Genomic DNA, 20,551 nt, shown 5'->3' with positions numbered 1-20,551 from the left:
AGGTTTGCTGGCGAAACAAAGAAAACACTTTCCAAAAGACACAAATAAAGCCCGACACAGGGATGGGGTCGATTAATTTAAAATGTAATCGATCAAATTACAATTACTTTGCTAAGAAAATTTAATCGATTACATTACAATTACACCTTATTTCAAATGTAATCGATTAAATTACAATTACTTTGCTAATAAAATGTAATCGATTACATTGCAATTACACCTTATTTCAAATGTAATCGATTAAATTACAATTACTTTGCTAATAAAATGTAATCGATTACATTACAATAACACCTTATTTCAAATGTAATCGATTACATTAGATTACTTTTCTTTAAGGTAATCATGATTACTTTAGATAACTTACGATTACATTGTATATTGCAATATTAACGAATTGCTTATCCTTAGAAAAAGCTTATTTTTGTGATATGTTTAAAGCCCTTTCGGGAAATTAACTGTTTCAACAGCATGACAAATATTAAGACTAAAATTAAATAAAAAATAGTTGAATGTTATTTTCTTTAAATCGGGCTGATACTTATGCTTTTAACAGTTTCGTTTTTTCTTCTTTGTTGGGAGTTACCTTAAACATTTTGGCAATAAATAAAACTTGGCAACAATTTAATCTATACAAACATTAAATCAATCAAACCTTTGGCAAGTTATTAGAATGTCAACTTTAATCAATATCAAATTTAAGGTTCATGTGGACCCTATGGCTAAAATGGCCGTATTTTCACCTCAAAATTTACTCTGAGTACAGACAAACCTGCGCATCTGTAAAAAATTTCAGGCATAGCATGCCCTAGATAAAATAATTTCAAATATGTTTTATGTTTTAGAAAAATAAAAACTTACCAGGATTTTGCCGTGCACTTTTTTTCATTCCTCCAGAAGGTGCCAAAATAAACTAAGTTGGGAAACAGGTTTGAGAACTTCCCCACAGGTAATAATTGAAGTGAGCAGTATTGATTGAGATTGACATTAGATGGACAATAGATACATGCCAATAATTGGTTATTTAAACTGTGTACCTGAGTGGACCATATCAAGGTAAACTCAACTGTTTGTTAATTTTATCATCTTCTGCAGGGACGAAAAAAAAGTGTACGGCAAAATCCAGTTAAGTTATGAATTTTCTAAATCATACAATGCATTTGAATTTTATTTATCTAGGGCATGCTATGCCTTAAAACGTTTTCAGATGCACAGGTTTGCCTGTACTCATAGTAAATTTTGAGGTGAAAATACGGCCATTTTAGCCATTTTTTCAATGATGTTGATGCAGGATTCTCCAATTCTTTCTAATAGCAGGGGATGTAAAACTCAAGTCATATACTTTGTTGTATTCTTTATTTATATATTTACACATAATTAAATTCATTTCACTACATCATAAGGTGATTTGTGAATACTACAGAGTTTTAACATTTCGTATTTAAATAATATCAATATACATATTGTATATAGTATTAACCTACTCTTATATATAAGCCTGGAAATTATTTCATAATGAGACATCATATATGTAACCACTATTAATAAGCTATATTCAGCCATTATAGGGATCAATATTTATGATTCAGAGTGAGTTAAAGTCACATTTAACATGTTTCTGTTTATTGTTAGTACAAAACGTTCTGAAAAATTTCATTTTCACAACACCACAAACAGTAAGTGAAATTGACAAAACAGTACATACACAATATCTTTCATTATCCCTTAAGCTAACCTGTAAGCCCCTCAAAAAGAAAGAGTTGATTACTTAATGAAGGTACAATTTCTAACCAATACTAAAGAAATGCATCTAATTTTGAGTAGAAATTTACATTTCATCACATTTTGTAAATAAACAGACAACTGTCATAGCAATTGCATAAGAAGTGGAACTGTTCTTCTTTATACAAAAGAATAAGCTATTTTATTTCAGTAGAAACATGCTACAACATAATAAAAAGTTATCAGGTATTACAGCGTGCCTTTTTAAGTTAAGACACAACATGCTTACAATGAATCAAGAGGCAAATAGCATTTGCGGACCCAAGACTTTCAAAAAGGAGATGGGACTCGAGTCACTCTGAAAAAATAAAGAGGGATCAGCAATCAAAAATCAGGAAAAATGCACTACAAACACAAAATTGTTTGGCTAAAAGGGTCTTTCTTGAGTTTCCCCTCCCAAAAAATATTAAGACAACAATATATCTATAAATACACACACATCAATATGCACATTAGGTGTATAAAAATAATAATAAATCAAACCGAATTATACAAAATTTAACAAGATATAATAGCAATAACTAAATCTCAATAAATTCAACAAACAATTGCATAACATAATTTTATACATAACTAGTACATGTTTCGTATCACATCTACCAAAATACCAAACAGAACAGCACTATCTAAAACAGAAGAGTAAATAATGGCAGTACAATATAATGATTTTTCTATGATCACTAAAATAAAAAAATATCACACAGGTAATGGTTAAAAAAATTAAACCTGTTGTGTCAGTAATTTCTTGACGTTTTATAACAAGTTGACTTTATAGACAAACAAAATTACTAGACTTGGAGTCAGTTACATTTTTGGACATCAATGACAACTAAATAAAATAAGAATAAATGCTTGTTAGCAGTTATCCATCAATTACAGAATATAAAATAAGAAGCAGTGGTTTGACTGCCAATAATGAAAATATTCCCCACACAGTCAAACAAGCAAGAAAAGGAACAACTATATCAATGTTGAGCAAGGACCTTACAGAAAGTCATTCTGTAAAAAGCCCCAGAGACAACTTTGAACAGCAAAAATCAGTAAAAACACAAATAAAATCAGATTAATAGGAAGACAACATCAAATCAAAATGTAATGCATTCTGGGTAATATTTTCAAATGCATAGACTGAACCATTGTAATTGGTTTACATTGTCCTAAATAGTAGATGTCCAACCAATATATATGAAAGTTATTTTCATTTTCCTGTTCTAAGAATCAAATTACCCACAGCCTTAACAAATTTTGAAATCGTTCATTAGATGAATTTATAGGAACCTACTAAATACCGAAACCGTAAAATAGATGAGTGTACTAGGCAATCCAATGCAAAATGCTTTACTTACTTCTTACCTATCAAATGCATCTACATATGAGCTGCGTCGGGTAGAAATCGACCTTATGCAAACAAAAATCAATACCTCTGTTAACCTATTTTGGGTTAAAATAATTTCTACTGAAAGTCTGTAATTGTTCCAAAGTAGGTTTTCATAAGAAGATAACCCTTTTAAACATACAAAAATGTCGCTTTTATATCTTAGTTATTCCAAAATCGATCAAAGTTTTAGATGTGTATATGTGTACATGCACTTGCATAAGGTCGATTTCTATCCGACGCAGCTCATATGTTTAGCAGATAATTTTTTAACTTTATAAGGTTTCAAGTTGTAAAGGAAAAAAAATTATACATTAAAATCTCAATAATATAAAGAAACATAAAAATTGGATTGACATAGATCACATTCATGACATTAGGGCTGTACCGTTAACAAGTGTGTGAGAGGATAGGAAAGGACTTCTAAATATCCCTACAACTAAGAACCATTTTTTTAGATAATTTGGCATAATGGTAATAGATGCATACTGAAAAAAAGACCCATGACCCACAATCAAAAATTAAACTTCCCTACCTACCCTCCCACATATACATTTAAATGGAATAGCCCTTACTGTGCATGTGAAAATGTCAATGTAACATTCAGACTGACTGACTAACTCATCAGATAGCACCTACCATACATTAATAAGATTTATTCATTTTTTTTTAATTAAATTTAATAATAAAAAGAATAAATTGGCATAAAGATGTCTTTCAATGCAACAGCTCCTATAGGTTTCAGTTATTAGTTGTTATCATTTTACAACAAATATCCAGCCCAATTGTTTAACTCGTTTATACAAAATACAAAATCATAGAAAAAACAAGAAACAAAATTCTATACCACGGTTTACCTATCCCATATCTCGAACAGATAAGTTGAAAATATGAACTTTTGTACAAATCTCATCACTTTTAAGTTTATAGATTAAAATGCATGAATCTTTACAAAAACCCCACTGTCATATAATGTTTTTTTTGTCAAATCATAAACATTAATATATGATATGTTGAACTCCTTCCCTTTAATCGAACAAACTACTAACATTACTGATTTACATATACCATGACGTATACAGCATATACATGAACATACATAAATATCTTTTCAATGTAGTTAAATTTCTCCACCATAAGATGAAATCATATGAAAATAAGTATACATTTTCAATATTACAGCGATATACAAAATTATAAGACACTAAATTAACTTGATGACCATTCACAAATTATTTTTTTTGGTATTTCTTAAGATTGGCACTAACCAAATGTTGGAAATCAGAAAATATATAATCTAATAAATTCCTTGCCCAAACCTATGACCAATCAGTTGGAATTAGATGTTGGATTTAGGGGAAAATAATTTGCCAGTGCAATTTGCCTATTCATTTTCAGGTCTTTGTTTTAATCATATCACAAATTTCTTTATCACAACATATGAATGAGCATGAAGTTCAGCATGAATTGCCCCATTATGAAGATACAAATTTCCATGTGATGAAAATAAGCTCCCCGATATGATATCAAGATTTATAGTCTATGTTTTACATGTTATTGGTTTCATTTTCAATTTCTTGTAGGATTTCATTTTCTAGTTCATCATCTAAGATTTCTCCTTCTTGGCCCACCATTTCATATTCTTTCAATTCAGCCTGTAGTTCATTTTCCCATTCATTGTCATCTAAACAAAATAAATTTATCACACAATGTATTACTGTAAACTCAGAAATTATTGCATTTAGGTGAAATAAACTCATCATAGATACCAGGATTGAAATTTTGTTATTACGCCAGACGCGCAATTTGTCTACAACAGACTCATCGGTGACGCTTGAATCAAAATTCAAAAAGATCAAATAAAGTAAGAAATTGATAACAATAAAGAGCATTTAGGACAAAAAGTTCTAAAAATGCAACAGCATCAGGTTGTTAATAAAAAATTACCTTCAAAATTTCATTAGTGATTTCACAATTATTTTGCAGTCATATACTCTTTATCAGTTTTACAAGTAATAATGTCAGGGGATTGTAGCTCAGTGGGTAGATGTTGGTTCAAATCTTTAATATTTGTTTTCAAAATTTGTTCTCTTATGAATAAAGCCATCATTTTTTTTCAATTGTTTCATTTTTTCATGTTTGGACTCTTAATAGCTGACCATACATTATTGCTCTTTCTCATTGTTGAAGACCATACAATGTCCTATAATTGCTGATATTAACTTCATTAACCTCTGGTGAATAATTGTAAATCATGGGCACATTTTCAATTAAACTTTTACAAAAAAGGCAAACTAATTAATTTTGAAGTGGCTTTCACAGTAACTATTGGTACTCAATCTTAATATGTTTACACATATTAGATAATACATATGATACAGTCAGAGGTAAATACTAATATAAGTTACTTTTTTTTACTGGTTCAGGTAAACAATTTCTTTATGTAGAGTTGTCTACCTTTGTCATTCAGACTGTTTTACTTATAGAGGTAAGAAAGATATACTTTCTTCTCATCTTAAATTTCTCTTTACAACATTTGAATCAGACAAAATTACTTTAACATTAGACTCCTAGCCATAATCTGGTAATCTATTTTTAGTATGTCATCTTTTTCCAAAAAATATTTGATTAAATGTAATGATTATATGAACTTTTTAATTTTGGACCAAATGCCTACACTTTGAAAGAGAATAGTCAAAATAAAATAAAAGTAAACTTCTAAGTCATTTGGTCTCTGGAGAGAGTTGTCTCATTGACAATTATACTACATCTTCTTATTTTCATAGATATAAGGAATGCAGTCTCTTTTTGCATGTTTCACAGACCAGGTCATAAAATTTCAAATTGGTTTTTTTTTGTCAAGTGTAAATCTTTTCTTACTACTAGTTCGAGGACCAATATTCAAACATTTTTCTTAAGTCTAAACAAAGTTTTGAAAAATTGTACTAGTCGGAATAAAATTTACCAAGTCTGGGGCATCGGACAAATGGCAAATGGTGCAGACTGGTAAATAACCCTCATTTTCTTAATTTTAAGGCAGATGTGTATTACCTCCCTTTTTGTCATCTTCTACATGGAGTTGTTGCATTTCTTTTTTCAAATCTTCATCATTGAGAGCATCAGCTTGGAATGTATCACTAACAAACTCATTCTCTGCGGGACTGCAAGGAATGTCATCTTCTACTTTAGATTTCTGTTGGATTGCCTGTGGAGGTGTTGATTCTGTTACAAAAAAAAGAAGAGATAAAATTAAGACTGGAAATGGGGAATGTGTCAAAGAGACAACAACCGGACCATAGAACACAATGTTGATTGTCACTTATGTCAACATCATAGAAGATGACCATGAGTCATATTTTCCTTTATCAATACATTAGCAATCATTGACTCACTACTACAAAACAACATATATACAAAAAAAATCAATATACTGTAAACCTACTAATTTTGCAAGAAGACAACATAACATGATTTTAAATCGTATATATACATGAAACTTGTATCTTTCCATACATATCAAGAAATTAAAAAGATCATGAAAATAAATTGCAATGAAAATGACTACCAAAAATTTAGTGCTAAATAAAATATACATGAAAATGAGTTGGTTTTCTATATTCATGATCTAGTGTTACAGCAAAGCAAAAAGTGAAGTTCACTGTACACCTATTATACAAACTTTCAAATTGTAATGGCTTTTAACTTGTAAAAGAAGATCCTCTGGAATGCCACACAAACTTGACATATATGTCATCACTATGTAACATCTATAAGTTGCAAGTACAATTTTGATGATAATATTTCAGTCCAATATCAAAACGTGTTTACATGTTTGATATTTACCTGAATTTTGTCTCTGATTAATCGAAGATCTGCTCCTAATAACCTTTTGACGTCAAACACAATCACTTTTTAATTGTGATGTCAATTTTTTTAAATTGTTATGTAATTACAGGAACTTGTATGAATTAATGTAATGTAATACATGTGTAAATATATATCTATTGCTTCTGTCAGTACATGTAGCTAAACTGGAATAAAAAGCAAACTAAAACATGGGATCATGGATTTTAAAGCAAAGGAAACTGTGATATAAATTACAATCAAATGATATAAATTGTTGGAGTACAGTTAGTCATACCTTTTTCTTGGTTTTCGTCTGAAGACTTAAATGACCCTGTACTGTTAGACCTACTTCCCATAGAACCTGTAAAATAAACATGATATTCTTGTTTTTGTTTTACTACCCCTGAATAGTTGCATCTTCAGCAATTTACAAACCTAAAAGTTTTAGAAAGCCTTGACCCGCCACCTACAATCCAAAATGTTTGTAACCAACAGATTCCAATTTTTATATAGAATTCATCTGACATTTATAAAAACTTTTTGGATCATGGATGGAATAGATATTATGCCAAAAAACAATCAAAATTATGAAAATACTTACTAAAATTGACGTTAAATACAAATAATGTTTATTTTTTGGGTCATAGCTCTATAAATTTGAAGATGAAGAGAAGGTGCCAAACAAATGTATGTTTTGTCTAAATAGTATTCACAAGTTTATCTATGTAAAAGGTATAGTCAGATTAAAAAAAAACATCAAAATCTTAGGGCCAATTCTACACCTTTGTGAACATCATCATCTAACCCAGGATAATATATATAATTTTATTTATCATGTTTATAGTGCAACCCGATATAAAATGTATAAAGTCAATCAGTCAGCCTTCAAAGGCTCACAAAGCACTGTCAGTTAATATCTATAATAAGGGCTAATATTAATAATATGAAATTTATACTTTTAATAGATGGTGATATTTTCCACAACTTAATCCTTATTGAAAATAAATCCCTCTAGTACAGTCAGCATCTTCTTTCAATAAATACCTGTTTCTTGTGCAAGTGATGTCAGTTGTGTAGATTGTTTGATAAGTGAAACTCTGTAAAAGTAATTCCTCCAGAAAATGTCTTCTTTCACTCTGAAATAAAGTAAAATTTACCTTTGTGCTAACGGCGTAAAGCAACCAACAATCAATCAATCCTTTAAACATACTTTGAAGCAATTGATTACAGATAGTCATGTTAGTTGTAAAATTTGCCTTATCTACAAGGTCAATACATTAATTACCTGTCACCCACAATTATGTTTGAAAATTAACAAAAGAAAATCTAGGAATATTAAAGTCGGCGCCATCACTTGTCCAAATATTGGAGTGACAAATTGTCTTTAGAAAGTGAACAAGGTGAAATAAATGTGTTCTTAATTGAATACAACTGAAAACAAGAGGCTCTCAAGAGCCTGAATCGCTCACCTTAATTCTTTTGGTTAAATCTCTCATCAATGATTATTTTGGCTTTTCAATTTATTTAAATGTTTTTTGGATCGTCCTATTTTCTTCAAAAGCCAAAAAAAAATAATCATTTTCTCCTATGTTCTATTTTAGCCATAGGAGCTATGTTTCTTGACATACAAGGAAATAAAATATAAAATTTATACTAGATACTCTGAAACTCATTTAGCCTAAGTTTGGCTGAAATTGATACAGCAGTTTCAAAGGAGAAGATTTTTTAAAGTAAGTCAACATGATGAACAAATTGTGAAAAAAGTCTTTAAAGGGCAATAACTCCTTAAGGGGTCAATTGACAATTTTGGTCAAATTGACTTAATTGAAGATCTTACTTTGCTGAACATTATTGCTGTTTACAGTTTATTTCTATCTATAATTATATTCAAGATTATAAACAAAAACAGCAAAATTTCCTTAAAATTATCAATTCAGGGGCAGCAACCCAACAACAGGTTGTCTGATTCATCTGGAAATTTCAGGGCAGATAGATCTTGACCTGATAAACAATATTACCCAACGTCAGATTTGCTCTAGATGCTTTGGTTTTTGAGTTATAAGCCAAAAACTGCATTTGACCCCTATGTTCTATTTTTAGCAATGGCGACCATGTTTGTTGATAGATCATAACTTCAGATACAATTTACAAACTAAATACCCTAAGGAACATTCAGTTAAAGTTTGGAAGTATTTGGCCCAGTAGTTTCAGAGGAGAAGATTTTTGTAAAAGATTACTAAGATTTACGAAAAATGGTTAAAAATTGACTATAAAGGGCAATAACTCCTAAAGGGGTCAACTGACCATTTCCATCATTTTGACTTATTTGTAAATCTTACTTTGCTGAACATTATTGCTGTTTACAGTTTATCTCTATCTATAATAATATTCAAGATAATAACCAAAAACAGCAAAATTTCTTTAAAATTACCAATTCAGGGGCAGTAACCCAACAACAGGTTGTCTGATTCACCTGAAAATTTCAGGGCAGATAGATCTTGACCTGATAAACAATATTATCCCATGTCAGATTTGCTCTAAATGCTTTGGTTTTTGAGTTATAAGCCAAAAACTGCATTTGACCCTTTTTAACAATGGCGACCATGTTTGTTGATAGATCACAACTTCGGATACAATTTTCAAACTAGATACCCTAAGGAACATTCAGTTAAAGTTTGGAAGTATTTGGCCCAGTAGTTTCAGAGGAGAAGATTTTTGTAAAAGATTACTAAGATTTACGAAAAATGGTTAAAAAATGACTATAAAGGGCAATAACTCCTAAAGGGATCACCTGACCATTTCCGTCATGTTGACTTATTTGTAAATCTTACTTTGCTGAACATTATTCCTGTTTACAGTTTATCTCTATCTATAATAATATTCAAGATAATAACCAAAAACAGCAAAATTTCCTTAAAATTACCAATTCAGGGGCAGCAACCCAACAACAGGTTGTCTGATTCATCTGAAAATTTCAGGGCAGATAGATCTTGACCTGATAAACAATATTACCCCATGTCAGATTTGCTCTAAATGCTTTGGTTTTTGAGTTATAAGCCAAAAACTGCATTTGACCCCTATGTTCTATTTTTAGCAATGGCGACCATGTTTGTTGATAGATCATAACTTTGGATACAATTTATAAACTAGTTACCCTAAGGAACATTCTATTAAAGTTTGGAAGTATTTGGCCCAGTAGTTTCAGAGGAGAAGATTTTTGTAAAAGATTACTAAGATTTACGAAAAATGGTTAAAAATTGACTATAAAGGGCAATAACTCCTAAAGGGGTCAACTGACCATTTCCGTCATGTTGACTTATTTGTAAATCTTACTTTGCTGAACATTATTCCTGTTTACAGTTTATCTCTATCTATAATAATATTCAAGATAATAACCAAAAACAGCAAAATTTCCTTAAAATTACCAATTCAGGGGCAGCAACCCAACAACGGGTTGTCTGATTCATCTGAAAATTTCAGGGCAGATAGATCTTGACCTGATAAACAATATTACCCCATGTCAGATTTGCTCTAAATGCTTTGGTTTTTGAGTTATAAGCCAAAAACTGCATTTGACCCCTATGTTCTATTTTTAGCAACGGCGACCATGTTTGTTGATAGATCAAAACTTCGGATACAATTTATAAATTAGATACCCTAAGGAACATTCAGTTAAAGTTTGAAAGTATTTGGCCCAGTAGTTTCAGAGGAGAAGATTCTTGAAATAGTTTACGACGACAGACGACGGACGACGGACGACGACGGACGCCAAGTGATGGCATAAGCTCACTTGTCCCTTCCGGACAGGTGAGCTAAAAAGAGTTAAAAGTCTTAGAAATAAAGATCTAAAATAAAGTAGGAAGAAAACCTTACATTAATCACTGAAGCATAAAAACAGCCAAGGTCAGGTTGATTACTTTTAGATACATGTAATCAATCTCAATACAAGATGAAAACAAAAAGGTTCAGCATTCTCAACTTTTCTATGGAGTTTTAACCCTGAGAAGGTTGTTTAAAAGCTAAGGAAGGATGCAAATCAGGCTTCAAAAGAACAAAGTTCCAGAAAATGTTTTTTTAATATATTTGTTTTTTCGTTCATTTTCCTAAAATAAATAAGGCCGTTAGTTTTCTCGTTTGAATTGTTTTACATTGTCATTTAGGGGCCTTTTATAGCTGACTATGCGGTATGGGCTTTGCTCATTGTTGATGGCCGTTCAGTGACCTATTGTTGTTAATTTCTGTGTCATTTTGGCTTCTTGTGGAGAGTTGTCTAATTGGCAGTCATACCACATCTTCTTTTTTATATATTTGAAAGTAATAAAATTACAGAACTTACTGTTTTGGTACAAGATCAAATCTCATTTTCTGTAAATTAGAATCTTCTTGAAGGGTTGCCATGGCAACAGGGTATGATGCTTCAAATTCAAACTGGAACTGAACACCAGCAGGAGGATTTCTGACAAAATTTCTCTTGTCCTGAAAAATTAAAAGAAATCCTCTGTTCTCTAAGTGGAATTAATGTGTACCAATAGTTTGGACAAAAGTCTTATCCTTAATAACATGAATAAAGACTGAAGAGATATTTGCAAATTTGCTATTTCGTGTGTCTTCAAATTTGAAAAGATTCATTAACCAATTTTAACAGTAACAAGTTGACACTATTGCCCTCTTTTTTGTTAGGGTTCAATTTGTATTTCTTAATCAATGCTTTTTTTTAGTGTTTTATGGCCGGCATGGACTGATTTTTTTTCTTCTTTTGGCCATATGTATGGTGATTTCATCTGATTTTCCTTGGACGTTTTTCTTCTTTTGGCCATATGCATGGTGATTTCATCTGATTTTCCTTGATGTTTTTCTTCTTTTGGTCATATGCATGGTGATTTCATCTGATTTTCCTTGACGTTTTTCTTTTTTGGCCATATGCATGGTGATTTCATCTGATTTTCCTTGACGTTTTTCTTCTTTTGGCCATATGCATGGTGATATCATCTGATTTTCCTTGACGTTTTTCTTCTTTTGGCCATATGCATGGTGATTTCATCTGATTTTCCATGACGTTTTTCTTCTTTTGGCCATATGCATGGTGATTTCATCTGATTTTCCTTGACGTTTTTCTTCTTTTGGCCATATGCATGGTGATTTCATCTGATTTTCCTTGACGTTTTTCTTCTTTTGGCCATATGCATGGTGATTTCATCTGATTTTCCTTGACGTTTTTCTTCTTTTGGCCATATGCATGGTGATTTCATCTGATTTTCCTTGACGTTTTTCTTCTTTTGGCCATATGCATGGTGATTTCGTCTGATTTTCCTTGACGTTTTTCTGCTGATTTCTCCCTTGGTATCTTCTACACTTTATTCATAAAGGTCAATATACATATTTATTGTCAGTAAATTCAGATATTATTGCCATAGTCTAGTAAAAGCGAAAATGTAACAGAATGAGGTTTGCAATAATAAAAACAAATTTCTTTCACAAAACTTTTCCAATCACATTATGTCTTGTATTTTTACCAGTACTCAGTGATTTGCAATAACAAATGCATGCATTAGTTTCAGAATTTACAGTACTATTAAAATGCTGGAATGACAATGTACTTCAGATATATATATCTCTTTTAGATGACATCTACATTTTTTGTACATGTATGCAACTAAACAGGTCCAGAGGTGCACTCTGTCTCATGGTGTGAATTTAAAATTCTGCTGTTAAAATTCAAACCAAACCCTCTTTTAGCAGATTGAGTCCCTATGTTGCCAGACTATAGAAAGACATAAAAGGAAAGAACAATGTACAAAAAGGAGAAAACATACTGTTGACAAGGCCATAATCTGTGATTTCATTGTCTCTTCTTCATTATAACCAACCCATGGTGGTACTGCTGCTTCTGATCTCTTGGCTTTCTCTTTCTTTTCTGTTACAAATTTGTTTTGCTCCTTTGCAAAATCTCCCATTATAGTCTGAAAAAAGTTATCTACATGCATATTAAAGGAATTATATGTTTTATTTAGTGCAGTCTTCTGTCATGTTTGTAAAAATAACATTTTTCTTTAAAAGTTAGTTTGGGGTCTACTAGATGTACATGAATAAAGCAAAAGTCGTTAATCGTTTATGAGATATGGCGCGACATGTGAACCCCCCCCCCTTTTTTTTTTACAAAAAACTCAATAACTCTAAAATAAAATTGTGAATCATCACCAAAAAGTATACAGATCTTTGGATTAATATAATTAAGAAGTGTGTGAAGTTTAAAGCAATAATCAGTAATCGCTTTTGAGGTACAGCGCGACATGTGAAAAATACACACCCCTGTTTTAGATATAAAGTCCCCTAACTCAAAAAGTTTAAATCCTATTTACACCAAAAAGTATACAGATCGTTTGACCATCATAAGAAACAACTTTGTTAAGTTTAATGAAATTTGGATAAGCGGTTTTAAAGTTACGGTGCGACATGTTTACGCCGGACAGACGGACAGACAGACAGAAGGATGGATGCCAGACATTTGTATGCAATAATACGTCCCGTCAAAATTTTGACATGCGTATACAAAAATCAAATTCACATCTTTTGAGGTCTAATGGTTGTAAAACTGACATCTGTTCATTTATACATGATGACATTTCACATTATTCACACCTAAGATTTCAAAGTGGTACATTATTCATGTATTTAATTTGCTTCTTGTCTGCCAATAGATATAAGGAGATGTGGTATGAGTGCCAATGAGACAACTCTGCATCCAAGTCACAATTTGTAAAAGGAAACAATTATATATGTAGGTCAAAGTAAGGTTTGCAACACCGACACACAGTATTCAGGTATGTAAGCTGTCAAATTAACACTATTTCATAGAGAAAAGGGATAAATAACTTTGACAAGTAAAATATCTGATGCATTTTAAATGCATTGAAATAAAAGGACTGTGGTTTTAAATATAAATGTATCTGCAAAAACTTTTACATTGTATAATTTCAAATCAGCAAATTGAGCAATATCTGAATGTGATACTGTAGAAACATTAATTTTCGTGGGGTTTTTAATTTCATGGATATATTCTTTCCATGAAATAAACAAATTAAATCCTCCTCGCAAAATTTCTGTTTTTACAGTATATTTCACCTCGATTTATAAAACTTATCAAATACCATATAGCTTGAAATGGTGATTTATTCCATCCTTACCCCTCATCATGCTCATTCTATGGTGTAGCTAAAGTGGCCATCTTAATAAACAGCAGTCAACAACAGCCAAGAGCACTGATTTAAAGGCTCCTGAATTGTATGATACAAACCTTATCTTCCACTGACTTGCCAATAAGTTTGGCTTTATCTGCCAGTTTTGTATGATACAAACCTTATCTTCCACTGACTTGCCAATAAGTTTGGCTTTATCTGCCACAGTTTTGCAAGATACAAACCTTCCCTTCCCTAGATTTTCCATCAAACATGATGGAATTTTGTGATGGAACAAATGCCATCAAATTCCATCATCTTGATGGAGTATTGGAACAGCTTTCCATCAACTTTCCACCAATGCTGGAAAATGGTTAATGGAAATTTTTAGATGGAATTTGTGTTCATGATGGTGGAAAACTGATGGCATAATTTCCATCTGATGGATAATTGATGGTATTTTTGCCATCTGATGGATAATTGATGGAACATTTTAACTGATGGAATATTTTCCATTACAATTGTCAAATGCATGGAAACTTGATGGAGAATTGACCATCAGATGGAATTTGAAAATCTTTCCATATATGGCATTTTCTGTGATGTCATAAACAGTGTCCTCCCCAGGATTTTGGGATAGCACCAGGGTAACGTGTGTCGAAATGATTTGTACAATATGTTGTGTCGCGTTGCATCGCTTATTTTTTCTTCTTGTTAGTTTTTGTGCCATTACCTTTTTGTCTTTTGTTTTGTTTACTGTGTTATGTAGACTTTGGGTAAAAAAAAATACTGGTAAAAAAAAAGTAAATCAAACAGTTTGTATACTTTAATATCTTTTAAGAATAAATAACAGAAAGCACCTTTAGTCTTTAAACTAGTCACTTTTTATACTTTGATCAAGCCAATTTTGTCCTGATACTTGTATAGTTACACTACACATTCCTCATTTTTGTTAGATTACACCATAACAATTAACTTTAAACAAGATTAAATTTTAATGTAGAACCTTTAGTAAATTAAATACTATTTTCCATAGCTTTAGACATTATTCTTTTAGACATCAATAAAATTATTATTAAAATCATAATTGTGTTATTTCATGATAGACATGAAAAGTATACTTATATTATCTATGTGGACACTGTGAAAGGATGTCATGTCTAGCTGAATTCCAATCATAGTAAATTTATTTCGTAAAAGTTAATCATTAACCTTCTTTAATACTACTCAACTACATATCAAATAGATGATTTCAACAACCTTGTTTAAATATACAGCCCTAGCTCAGTCAGTGGAAGTAGAAATGGGTATACTACCTATTTAATATAATATGTCTGTGCTTTAATTTGCAATATATTTTTGTTGGTATATTCAAATTCATATTTTGCATTCAATTTGTACTTTATTTCTATTTTAAATGATGGATAATATTTTAGGAGCACATTTTTGTAATAAGCTAAATCGGGGGAAGTAACTCACGTTTTAAAAATACGCAAATCATTTATGACCAAAGGCTGGAGTAATAGAGTTTATTAACAAATGTCTGCTTGTCCCACAAAAGTCTCATAAGTCTGTGATCATTAAGTTATGATCTCTTAATTAATTAAAACACAAGAATCATGTACATGGATTAAATCCAATCATCACTTAGGTAAACCTCAAAAGGTAAATCGATCACGTGGTGTAAACAATCTTCGTTGTCAGAACTGGATTGAACTGGTTTGAACTGGTCAATTTTCATCTAAAATTTTATACCCAACGGGTTTACCGTTATGATTTTTTTTACCGAAAATTTTAGCACCACGGTGAAAAATTATACATCGCGGCAAGGACGATACCACCACGGTAGAAAATTATACATCGCGGGCCCGTGGTCCTTTAAGGGCCTGGGGAGAACACTGATAAAACAATATTTGTTCTCTGTCGTCTATAGGTAGTCCAGTTACATGTGTGTATCTTTTAGTTCAGTGTCCCATTGGAATCTCTGTCCTTAAAGTTGAATTAGTTGATGGCAAATTCTGCAAAATAAAAGTAAAAGAATCTAGCATATTATAAACATGATAAATTAGAATAAGTTAACATTGTAAAGACATAAAGTAAGGTTATTAGTTACTTGTCATTTGTGGATATATAAATGTATAATTGTCAGTCATACCACAGATCTCTAATTGTATAGCAAAGTTATTTTATTGGAATTAAGTACTAAATAATTTTATAAAACAAATAATGTTTTAAAATGATACAAAATATGATTCCTGTCGTACACAATTTTATGATATGTATATGCACATTTTTTGTGTCATTTGGTCTCTTGTTGATAGTTGTCTCACTGGCAATTATACCATGTATACCACATCTTCTTGATTAATAATTTTTATAAATCTATGGTCTATGTTTTTTTCTCTTGACTCTGAAAAGCTAATAAAACATTTTAAATGTCACTTAACTTTGAACTAAAAGAGCATGCACATATATATTCAAAATGGTGGAAATTCTAATACATTGTACTTACCAAAAGATTTAATCCAGAACATGTGTCCACACTAATCTTCCTAAATCCAAGAGACAATTATGTCATCAGAAGAATACATCTGCACTGTTCAATCCAAGTCAATAGAATTAATAAGAACTTTTTGATCTAAATCCATTGTAAAATTCATAATTTGTTAATGTCAGAAGACATCTTTGCTTCTTGTCTGCATGTTCATGAAAGTTCAAATTTGAATTTGTTGATTTGTTGAGGTTGTGTAGGGTCTTGTGACAATTTGATTCCTTTGAAATGTGCCCCTAATACATACTTTTAATTATCTAAATCTTGAATAATTGCTATAAATTATATAAAAAATATTTATTGTTTGTTTGTAGTTTATCTTTATGTCATAAGTTAGAGATATTGCAGAAGAATGCATAAAAACATGTGCTCTCCTCATTGGGCCTCAAACTCTGTGTTCATTTATGATGTCACATCCTGTACACAAAGGTTAAAGGAAAACAGATTGGCACCTGACACCTGTGATGGAAAAATTTTCTAAGTTTTTTTCCATCAAGAAAAATGACAGTCTAAATTCCATCCCTATTTCCATCAAAAAAAATGTTTAAGTCCAATTTCCATCAAAATTCTTTCATTTCCATCCTATTTACCATCAGATGGAATAAGTGCCATCATATTTTCCATCAGAGGGTAAAAATGCCATCAAATTTTCCATCAAAAGGTAAAAATGCCATCCAATTTTCCATCAGGGGTTAAAGATGCCATCAAATTTTCCATCAAAAGAATGCTGATGGAAAAAATATTCCTAATTTCCATCATCCTTTGATGGATTTTTTTGGTTTGGGATGGAATTCCATCAAGTACCATCCAATTTCCATCAATTGTCCATCAAGTGTTGATGGAAAATGAAGAAATTGATGGAAGATCTAGGGAAGGGTTATCTTCCACTGACTTGCCAGTAAGTTTGGCTTTATTTGCCACAGTTTTGTATGATACAAACCTTATCTTCCACTGACTTGCCAATAAGTTTGGCTTTATCTGCCACAGTTTTGTATGATACAAACCTTATCTTCCACTGACTTGCCAATAAGTTTGTGCTTTATCTGCCACAGTTGTGTATGATACAAACCTTATCTTCCACTGACTTGCCAATAAGTTTGGCTTTATCTGCCACAGTTTTGTATGATACAAACCTTATCTTCCACTGACTTGCCAATAAGTTTGGCTTTATCTGCCACAGTTGTGTATGATACAAACCTTATCTTCCACTGACTTGCCAATAAGTTTGGCTTTATCTGCCACAGTTTTGTATGATACAAACCTTATCTTCCACTGACTTGCCAATAAGTTTGGCTTTATCTGCCACAGTTTTGTATGATACAAACCTTATCTTTCACTGACTTGCCAATAAGTTTGGCCTTATCTGCCACAGTTTTGTATGATACAAACCTTATCTTCCACTGACTTGCCAATAAGTTTGGCTTTTATTATAATCTGCCACAGTTTTGTATGCTATAAACCTTATCTTCCGCTGACTTGCCAATAAGTTTGGCTTTATCTGCCACAGTTTTGTATGATACAAACCTTATCTTCCACTGACTTGCCAATAAGTTTGGCTTTATCTGCCACAGTTTTGTATGATACAAACCTTATCTTCCACTGACTTGCCAATAAGTTTGGCTTTTATTATAATCTGCCACAGTTTTGTATGCTATAAACCTTATCTTCCGCTGACTTGCCAATAAGTTTGGCTTTATCTGCCACAGTTTTGTATGATACAAACCTTATCTTCCACTGACTTGCCAATAAGTTTGGCTTTATCTGCCACAGTTTTGTATGATACAAACCTTATCTTCCACTGACTTGCTAATAAGCTTGGCTTTATCTGTCACAGTTTTGTATGATATATACCTTATCTTCCACTGACTTGCCAATAAGTTTGGCTTTATCTGCCACAGTTTTGCCTGCTTCTTTACTGAAACTGTACAGGTAACCTACAACAAAACATCAAGATAAAAATTTGGATACATGTACATTGTACATGTGTCACTAAAATTTTGAAGAATTACCAATTGCAATGTAGTGTAATGTGGTGTAGTCATGGATATAAAGGAGACATGCACAGTTAAAATGTATACACATTTATTATAAATACAAATGTAAGTACAGTGTAAAAGTAACAGACAATAAAAATATCTGGCAGATAGATTGTTTACTGCTCTTTGGTCAGGTTGTTGTATCTTTGACACATTCCTGGAAGTAGGACAAATTGCCCCACAGGCAAATCGCTTCACTTGTGTGCCTGTGGGGCGATTTGTCATGGAATCATACTAATTTTTTATATTTTAATTTTATGATAAACTTTTTTTAAACACAAATTGAAATCATATGATATACATGTATTTGAAGACTTGAAGTATTACTGTTACATGGTTACAATCATGACAATGGTTAAAAATGCCACTTTGAAAAGTTTTACCAAAGGTTCAATGTCTTAAAAAGTTGTGAAATTTCAGAACATATCTGTTTTGGAATAAATAGCAACAATGTGAGTAGAAAATGTGGATGGCCACAAAGAAAAAGTGATTATTGTAGGAGTCAATAGTTTTTAAAAGTGTCGCTCATTATCAGGTCAAGTGTCCAAAATAGTGATAATACTATTCATAAGGGGACGAAGTCCCCTATAACAGTAGAAAAAAAAATTAAATTTTTAAAAAATTGGAAAATTACTTGAAATTTTTCATTGTATTAATGAACTCCAAATCGTTAACTTTTTTTTAATTCCTGCATTTGCGCAGAAATCTACGTCCTTCTTCCGGTCTTGTTTGTCACGAGACTTGGAGTGAAATAAATTGTATATATTTAGAGTCAGTCCAGTAAAATATAGGAAGGAACACAATAACAATTTCATTTTTAATTATTCTTTGATCATGTTCATGATGTTGATATGAAAAAAAAAGTAACCTGATGTCAGCCTTTCTTTGTTTACATTGAATATGACGTCATTACTTAAATAATGTCACAAGACTCACAACTAAAATCCCTAACAACAGAACCTAAATCGGAATCGTTAAGGTATTTCCGATTCTTTTTTAAGTAAAAATATGTTTGAATAAAAAATAAAAAAAATATATAGACTTCGTCCCCTTTCACAGGGAATGCCTGCCTCATACTAAAAAAAGCTTAAAATTGGTGTTTATGTTGAGATTATTTTTGTATTCTTGTTATATAATTTTCCCTAGGCTAAGGCAAGTAAGTCCTAAGGGTTCAAATCATAATAAAACAACTGAATTGTCATACTTCCCCATTCTTTAGCAGCATTCAATGCTTTAGAAGATACATCCTCTAGTTTATGTTTAGCTGCATCCAAAGAAATGTCGATATCACCATCTCCTTCTTCTTTGTTTTCTGGTTCTTTTTTATCTGGGTCTGATGTCAACTTTTCTTTCTCACTCTCAGAATCAGGGTTCTTTTCTTTGTTTTCAGTTTTGCCTTTGTTTTCTTTGTTTTCTTCGTCAGATTCAGCTTCCCTCTCTTGGCTCATTCCCAACCAATTTGTCATAGAACTAAACATTTTTGTTTTTGTTATTTCATTCACAGCTGACGGAATTATCGATTTTCAATGTTTACAACAAGACGGAAATGATGTCATCCGTCTTCGAAAAAAATAAGTACTGTTAATTTTCGAGTTGAAATCAATATCATTTACAACACATTTCTTGGATTTCTTCCCTAAATTTCGTAATTTAGATGAAGATGGGATAATAATAAAGGTGTTTTATAACAACTTAATATATTGACCGAAGTAAAGTTTTGACTTCAACAGAAAAGTTATGGAGATAGTAGCAAGAAGGTCAGATCAAAGTATTTAACTTAGCTTTC

The 20,551-nt window shown here is 31.4% G+C and overlaps 1 protein-coding gene across 1 annotated transcript; it reads right to left on the bottom strand.

Annotated features, from left to right (window-relative positions):
* Positions 1–4,298: 4,298 nt before the first annotated feature.
* LOC143049890 (synapse-associated protein 1-like) lies at positions 4,299–20,315 on the bottom strand. The gene is made up of 8 exons (XM_076223656.1): positions 19,970–20,315; positions 18,581–18,663; positions 12,817–12,963; positions 11,340–11,479; positions 8,048–8,139; positions 7,299–7,364; positions 6,209–6,379; positions 4,299–4,841 (listed from the first exon to the last, which is right to left on the bottom strand). The coding sequence occupies exons 1-8, from the start codon at positions 20,241–20,243 to the stop codon at positions 4,705–4,707; spliced, it is 1,110 nt and encodes a 369-aa protein (XP_076079771.1). The 5' UTR covers positions 20,244–20,315; the 3' UTR covers positions 4,299–4,704.
* Positions 20,316–20,551: the final 236 nt, after the last annotated feature.

Source organism: Mytilus galloprovincialis, chromosome 10 (genome assembly GCF_965363235.1).
Source record: "Mytilus galloprovincialis chromosome 10, xbMytGall1.hap1.1, whole genome shotgun sequence".
NCBI lineage: Eukaryota > Metazoa > Mollusca > Bivalvia > Mytilida > Mytilidae > Mytilus > Mytilus galloprovincialis.
This window is presented reverse-complemented; position numbering and strand designations above follow the sequence as displayed.